The sequence below is a fragment of the Anser anser genome (genome assembly GCF_964211835.1).
Source record: "Anser anser genome assembly, chromosome: 5".
NCBI lineage: Eukaryota > Metazoa > Chordata > Aves > Anseriformes > Anatidae > Anser > Anser anser.
The window spans coordinates 63,006,700-63,014,411 of NC_139725.1; the positions used below are offsets into that span (position 1 = coordinate 63,006,700).

The 7,712-nt window shown below is 54.8% G+C and overlaps 1 protein-coding gene across 2 annotated transcripts; it reads right to left on the reverse strand.

Annotated features, from left to right (window-relative positions):
* Window positions 1-294: 294 nt before the first annotated feature.
* LGALS3 (galectin 3) lies at window positions 295-5,370 on the reverse strand. 2 transcript variants are annotated; one of them, XM_083837506.1, is made up of 7 exons: window positions 5,203-5,370; window positions 2,737-2,790; window positions 2,607-2,628; window positions 2,080-2,448; window positions 1,748-1,836; window positions 1,274-1,442; window positions 295-565 (listed from the first exon to the last, which is right to left on the reverse strand). In XM_083837506.1, the coding sequence occupies exons 3-7, from the start codon at window positions 2,622-2,624 to the stop codon at window positions 410-412; spliced, it is 801 nt and encodes a 266-aa protein (XP_083693632.1). In that variant the 5' UTR covers window positions 2,625-2,628; window positions 2,737-2,790; window positions 5,203-5,370; the 3' UTR covers window positions 295-409. The 2 variants fall into 2 exon arrangements, with proteins under 2 accessions (XP_083693632.1, XP_083693633.1); XM_083837507.1 differs by lacking the exon at window positions 5,203-5,370 and adding an exon at window positions 4,846-5,049.
* Between the last annotated feature and the right edge of the window lie 2,342 nt (window positions 5,371-7,712).

The window sequence follows — 7,712 nt, forward strand, 5'->3', positions numbered from 1 at the left end:
TTTAATTCCTTTAGTGAAGAAGGAATAACTGCTACACCTGGCAGAGGAACTGAGGCTGTCTGGTACTTTGATAAGACGGGGCTGAAGATTGCTGCCCTAATTCACAGGACCACTGCCTGTATGTTACAGACAGCTTTCCCACATACTTCTCCCCCTTACAAATCACACATGGCTCATAGTCATTATCCTCTGGCAAAGAGATTCAATCGCTACAGCAAAAATTCAGCTACTTCCACCTTTGAACTCTGAGCTTGCTGGAGGATATTGTCTTTTAGTTTCTTAGTCAAAAACCAATTTTACTTGTGAAAGTATTTTATTGCCTCAAAATATTCATGTACAACACCAACCTTACAACCTCTTACAACCTTATTATGAGCACTAAGTTTGTGATAAGATTACAGCCTCTTAATTATATCATGGTAGTCAAAACGCTGGTGAGAGTGATGTCCCCGTTAATGCACAGCTGGGTGATCTCATTCAGCCTCTTCTCACGGAAGTTGTACTGCAGCAAGTGAGCGTCGTTGACTGCTACCTTGAAGTGATCCATCTCGCAGAGAATCTGGAGCTGAAATTAAAAAAATGCCAAGTCAGCAACAAAAATAATCATCAGACTTGTTCTAGAAAAAAATTCTAAGCCCTTAATATTAAGTGAGTTAGCACCGACTGAGGGCTGCTACCAGCTGAGTCCAGTCTGGTGACACAGATTGCTAAAACACCACTGACCTTTGCCTTCCTAAAGCCCTGCTGTACTCTTCCTCCTTGGTGTTTTAGCTCACGGTGTCTGTCTCATGACTACGACGGTGTTTTCAAGTAGCAGTATCCTACATTTCATGCAGTGAGAGCTGAGTTCACCCGTTTTGCAGGAGAAACAGCTTGTGAAGAGAGTTTGGCTGCTGTAAGGAAGAATGCCTTACAGAAACCTGCCCAGTGATTGCTGCAGAATGCCAGCGTAAATAGGGAGGATGCCATAATAAATGGGAATGACAGACTGGGGCAAGTTATACCACGGGCACCTGGACCAGCCGGAGGGGGTGAGAAATGTAGGAATGGTGCCGTGAGATCTGCTGCCCTGTGCAGCTGGAGAAGCACACTGGTCATATCACTGCTCACACAGCCAGTTTACTCGTAAGCAGCAGCCTCTAGGACCTGATTTCTTGTGCAAAAACATCAAGGTCTTTACGGGGAGTTTCGTTACACAGTCCTGATAAAAGCCTCCCAGCACATGATGTGGGTGCTGTTGCACATTAAGGCTGAATATTTTTTTTTTCGTTACCTTGAAGGGCATTCCAGGCTCAAAGGGAAATCTAGGAGCTGATCTGTCTTCCTTTCCCCAGTTATTATGGAACTTTGAATTACAGACGATGACTCTTCTGTTATCTTCCTTGAAACGGGGATTGAAGTGGAAGGCAACGTCTTCCCCCCTCTTGAAATCCAGTGAAAATCTGCAAAGGCAATAATGGATTAGCTGCTTTTCTACAGAAGCCCTGAGCTCTGTTACAGGGCCTGCTAAAAGCAGCAGCAAGTGAGCATAAAAAAAAAAACAACCAACAGACCCCATTAGGCAATGAGAGGGCGTTTTTGACATCTTTAACACAATTATTTTGTGTAACGTTTGATTTTACGCACTGCAGGTGTTATTCAGGAACAGAAAGAGAATTCCAGCCCCCTGCTCCATCCTGCAGCACCCTAACCCTGCGGAACCCCCACATGCAGCGCATCTCCCCAGGGTGCTGGACACCTCCTGTACCTGTCGGGGTTTGGGTTCACCGTCCCCGTGATGGTTATGAGCAGCCGAGGCATGAGTCCTGCAGGCAGGGGCAGCTCAAAGGGGATTCTCTGGGAGAGAACAGGGACTCGGTGTTAGCAGAACAGCGCATCAACAGGCAATGGGACATTTACGCTCAGGCAGGGGCTGGGTTTTGGCGCGACAACACACCAGGACAGCCCAGTGGCACTGCGACTGCGCATGCAGCGTCCCAGAGCCACCCTCCTGGGGACGCACGGCCCCACGTCCCTCCTGTGGCCACGCAAAATCAGGCAGAGGACAGAGAAACCCTTAAGATATGATGGAGCCGTTACCATTGGAGGAGCCATCCCTGGTCCCGCCAGTGCTCCAGGTGCTCCCGGATACGGTCCCATTCCTGGTGCTCCTATGGGATTCGGCCCCGGTGCTCCAGGATACGATCCCGGTGCTCCAGGATATGGCCCCGGTGCTCCAGGATAGGACCCTGGTGCTCCAGGATATGGCCCTGGAGCTCCAGGATACGGCCCCGGAGCTCTAGGATACGGCCCCGGAGCCGCTGGTGACCCAGGGTAGGTGCCCGGTGCTCCGGGGTACGGCGGGAAGGCCCCAGGCGCCGGCTGGTTCCCCCAGGCAGGGGAGGGCCAGCCTTGGGGCGCGGGGGCGCTGGGGTTGGGGTTGTTGCAGGTGGACAAGGCGTCGGCGAGCTGGGGACAGAGGGGAAAGGAAGAGGAGGAGGGTGAGGTGGGGCAGCCAGTGTCAGGTGGAGCCCCCCCCCTCCCCCAGGTCCCAATCCCACCAAAAGTCCCCTCTTTTGTACAATGGAACACCGCCATGCCCCACAGTCTTCGACATCGATACTTACGGAGAAGCTGTCTGACATGTTCCTAAAACGAAAGAAACAAAGGACATTTAGGTCATTTTTTTGACATATACAGCCTGAAAAATAGAGGTTTGGGAGGCTTACAGTGCTGGAAGCGCATCCCCCTGCGTACCTGCCAGGCAGAGCAGACAGCTCCGGCACCTCAGCACGAAATCTGGCCTAGGACCTGCAGGAGAAATGAGGGTCACCAAATGAGGGTCACCACCAAACAAGGGCCACCACCCAACGAGGGTCGCCACCACCCAACGAGGGTCACCACCCTGCACGGCAGCACTCGGGCACAAACGGAGCCGGGTCCAGGCAGGAAACCCCTTGGTGCTCCGAGCTGTGGACGGAGGGCTGGAAGCAGCACGTCCCTGCCCAGGCCACGTGGACGCTGCCTGGTTTGCTCTCCCAAATGAGGAGCTCATCGCTTCCTGGGGAAAGGGATGTCCCCACTGTGATGGGGGTGCCCGGGCACCATTACATGGCAAAAACACGTGGGAGCAACTGCTTTAAGCCCCTCAGCAGCCCCAGGAGCCGTGCTGGGAGTGATGTGCACCATCTCTGTCCTGACTTATGGCCGGGGCGGTCAGGTCTGCGCTGGGCTAAGGGGTGCCAACAGCTCAAACCAAACCCAAACGACAACCAAACCAAACAGCTGAAACCAAACCCAAACGACAACCAAAGCAAACAGCTCAAACCAACCCAAACCCAGCCCTAACACCCTCCGGCCACCAGCAGCAGTCGATGTCAGTGCAGCACCATCATCAACCCGACAACAACGCTGCCGGTGTCAGCCGGAGGTGGGGAGCCCAGCCCGGGGTCCTGCTGCGACTCTGCCCGGGGGCTCTCGGCTCCTTCCAGCCTCCCCCCCCGGATTTCACTCTCTGCCCACGGGGAAGCGCCGCGCTCGTCGCAAACCACAGAAGCACCACACCCACTGAGCACCACATGAAACCGAGAGCAGAGCTCTGCATGTGACCGACAAAAACGTGCCAGATCTGCTGCATTCACAGATCTGGGTGATTTATTCTGGACTCAAAACACTTCGTAACATGAAAAAAAAAAAAATAAAGCGTGGGGAGCTGCTCTTTCTGCCTCCAGCAGAACCCCTCTGCGGCCAGACCTTCGCTGCCCCCGGCTGTTCCCTGCACCCGCAGCCCTTTGCTGGGGTGACAGAGGCAGGGGGGACACGGGGTGCTGGCTGGGCGCAGGATCGGCCCTGGCTCCTGACGCACGGAGCCTCTTGCCCAAGAGCAAGGTGCCCCCTCACAACACTGCCCTCTCCAAAGGCACTTGAGGGAGGGGAGCGATTTGCTGGGGCGAGCACCGCGGTGCCAGCACCCACGCGGGTCACGGGAGCGGTTTTGCCCTGCGCCGCCCGCAGCAGGCATTACTCACGTCCCCGTGGCGTGATGCTGGAGAGGATTTCAACATAGGGAAAACACCCAGAGAAGCCCCTGGGGGAGCAGAGCGGGGAATGGCAGCCACAGAAGCGGCAGGAGCCCAGCCTGCAGCCGGCCTGGGATGGAGAGAGGAGGGCAGGTCCCGCAGGGGGCTCGCCTTTATCCCCTGAGCATCCCGCTGTCCCCACGTCACCCAGGGGGATGAACATGCTGGTGGCAACGCCAGGCCAGCCGGTAAAAGCCCCTTTACAAGTTTTTTGAGTTTTGAGTTCACAGCTGCAGCGGCTCAGAGCTGAGTTCCTCCTGTCAAAGAGCGCATTCATAAAGGAAGAGGGAAAAAAAAAAAAAAAAATGGAGAGGCAGAAACGGAGGTTAAAAAGGAAAATTCCAAATTGAAAGCAGAGGAGTGACACTCTCTTTGGAAGAAACGTTCAGTTGCACAACGGTCAGAGCAGACCTGGCTTCAGGAACAGCAGCAGAGCACAAGCTCTGACGGACGACAGCGAACCCTTCCCCTGCAAAACGCCCCTAACCCCGAGCCTGCGTGACTCCTGGGCCAGCCTTGCAGCCGGCATCCAGCAGCAGATGTTTGCGCTGCCCACACCTCCCAGCTTTTATTTGCCGTCGGCTTTTTTTTCAGCCTGTGGGCTTCCTGTTTTCTGGGGTGAAGGCTCTGCCACCGGCTCTGCCCAGCGCAAGAAGGAAACCCTCACAGGTGTCCGGGCAGAGCCCCGCGGGCGCTCCCCATCTCGAAGGGAGCTGAAGCGCCCCTGTCTGCGCCCACAGCCCCTTCCCTGCCTCTCCAGCCTCCCAAGGCCTCAACGTTCACCCACCTCCCAGCCTCTGGGGCTGGCGCAGAGCCACACCAGTCGCTCTTACAGCTCCGTAACACCCGTCCCTACGAAATTATTCCTGGCAGCGGGGACTTTCCATCTGCTCCGACACGGGGGCTCTCCGCGAGGGCCCCCAGCCGCTGCCTCCTTTCGAGGCTCAGCCTTCAGCCACGCATCGCCTTGGGCCTTGGCGTTGGGAAGCCATTTGGGAACGGGCTTAATTTCTTTTTTTTTGGGGGTGGGGTGGTTGAGGGGGCTGAAGGGGAAGCGACAGCCAGGAAGGGACGAAGCCACGGCCCCCCCCTTCCCTGCGGGACGGGAGGCCTCAGCGCCCCGCTGCCTCCGCAGCCCCCTTACCTGTCAGCAGCGGGACCGGCCGCTGTCTGCCCGTCTGTTTGTCAGTCCGTCCGTTTGTCAGTCTGTCTGTCCGTATATCCGTCCGTCCGTCCTGCCAGCCCTGCCCTGCCCGTCCCAGCCCCAGTCCCGGCCCCGCTCGGGGCGGGGCGGCACCGGGAGCCCGGCCCCGGGGGGCGGCTTCGTTTGCCCGGCCCGTTGAGGAAGTGCCGGGAGCTTCCAAAAAGCCTCCCTGCTGGGCTTGTGGGCGTGGGGCTCAGCCTCCAGCCCCGGTGCTTCCACGAGTTTTTAACCCCTCTGTCAGGTGTTAACCCCCTGGCTCTCTCAGGAGGCCGCAGTGGGGTGGCGAGGCGCCAGGGCGTCCGGCGTGAGGCTGGCCTCGATGGCATGAGGCTGGCCACCAGCAACACCAGCGTGTGCAAGGCACTCGTGAAGAACCAAATTCATGTGCAAGCACCTCGCTGCTGCCCCTGCCACCCTCAAGACCCCTCGGTGCCCCGACACCGTCCGGCTGTGCGCCCTCGCAATGGCCGAACACGAAGCCAGAGGCCTCTGCTTCGCCCCAAGACAGCCAGGGAAAGGGCGCTGCCAGCAGCAACCACAATTTCCCCACACGCAATATTTTTTTCTGCAGGCTAAGGCTGACACATCTCCCATTCGCTCAGACTGGTTTTGTGGTAACACAAAGAAATGCTGGGATTCTGCTCTGCTGTACGGTGCTGTTGGTGCCATCAGAGACCTAGAAATAACTCTGTAAGGCAGCAGCTAAACTGAACAGCTTAGCTAATGCTGCTGCCGACGCCGAAAAACAAGACAATAATCTGTTGAGTTTGATTTTTAATGAATTTTAATATCACTCTCTGCAGTTCATCTCTGCTTCTCCAAACTACTGGGCTCTGAAAGACGGCGGCCTCCTCGCTCCTCTAGGGCCCTCCTCTCTCCTCTGGGATCCTTCTCACTACTCTGGGGTCCTCCTCTTTCCTCCCAGATCCCAAAACCCCAGATTTTAGCATCCTTCAGCTCCAAATAATGCTCATAACGGGGATTCAGACCACGGTTGCATGTGCACAAATGGGCTGATGAGAGCTGCCCAGGGAGGGCCCCATAGGGGCGCACAAGGGGAGCGCCGGCGTTTACCTGTCACAGCACCCAAAGCTCGCCGCAGTGAACACACGCTTGGTATCTTTGGGGATGTTTTCGGGCAAAGGCACCTTGAGAGGATTTAAACCAGTGAAGGATCCCTGCTACGCTGCAGGAATATCCACAGCTGAGATATCCCACAGGTGAGAGGAGAGTGGGGCTTTCCACAACAGTGCCTCATCTCCTCACGCAAGCATCTGACCGAAACCCGGCCTGCCTGAGCACACCACAATCAAGTGCTGCAGACCTTCGGAGCCAGCTCTGTCAGGAGGTTATGGTGACGTGCACAGAGAGTTTTTAGGCAGGTACCAGTGATTTTTGTCTTCCCTGATAAGGTTGTATTATTAACCAGTTACTTTGCTGTTTTTTTTCCCTTTTTCTGCTAAGATTTCCCCCGACTTCTTTGGCAAAAGATATTGTCATGAAAAACCCGTTTTGCTGTTTTGCTCCAAAGCTCCAAACGTTTACAAAAGAGGCTTGCCTGTTTTTCCAAGTTCCACTGCATAAGCTTTACAGCTTCCAGTTATGCAACACAGCGTTACAAAAACGTTTAACCAGAAATGAAAACAAGAATCAAAATCCGAGCTTTGGTTCATTTCTTCATTTCTCTAAACCAGGGAGAGCAGAAGAGAATGAGTGAACGTCCCTGCAGCGTGGATGGGCTGGGCTCGGAAAGCCCTTTGCACGCGGATATATTAAATGCCTGCACTTTGCTTCGCCCTGCTTCACCTGCATCATCGTCCTGCTATGTGCACCATCAGACACGTAGGTGTGGCGACTGTCAATTTAAAGTTTTGTCTCTCAGAAAAAAAAAAAAAGAGTATCTGGTTTTATCACCACAGACAGAAGCAAATGGCAGCGCAGGAACGTGGCAGCTCTGTCAGATGTAAGTCACCGATCACATCGCGCCCTTGCAGCGCTCGAATGTGTTGTGAGGTACTGCCTTGCCACCCAGATCTGGCTGCTTTTCCAACATGGATGAAAACATCATTCGTTTCTCAGAAATAGGCATATATCCTCTCAAGTATCCTGCTTGCTTTTAGAGACTCAGCATAATACGCAAGCCCGCTGCATACAGCGTGACATCAAAAGCCCGATTTGGCAGAGCAGCCTGTTGACAGACAACAAAAAGCCCGAGGAATAGAGATGGAGGACTCAGGCAGACGGCTCGACCGGTCAGATCACGCCATTTCTTAGCGATATGCCCTCTGACTTGCCCTTCACTGAGGCCAAAAACATTCCCTAAACGCGATTTGCTTTCCCCAGTTTAAAATGCCCAGCATTTATCTGATAGCAAGCAAGTGCCAAGGTGTATTTTATGGCAACCCAGAAGTAAGGCTAGAGGTAAGCTAATGAGCTAAATTCCACCAAGT

Bases quoted from the DNA above. Each gene is read 5' to 3' on its own strand.
- LGALS3 (XM_083837506.1), bottom strand. The intron at 1,837-2,079 runs GTAACGGCTCCA...GTTCTCTCCCAG, and splicing joins CAGGGATGGCTCCTCCAATG to AGAATCCCCTTTGAGCTGCC. The intron at 566-1,273 runs GTAACGAAAAAA...TTTTAATTTCAG, and splicing joins AGCCTGGAATGCCCTTCAAG to CTCCAGATTCTCTGCGAGAT.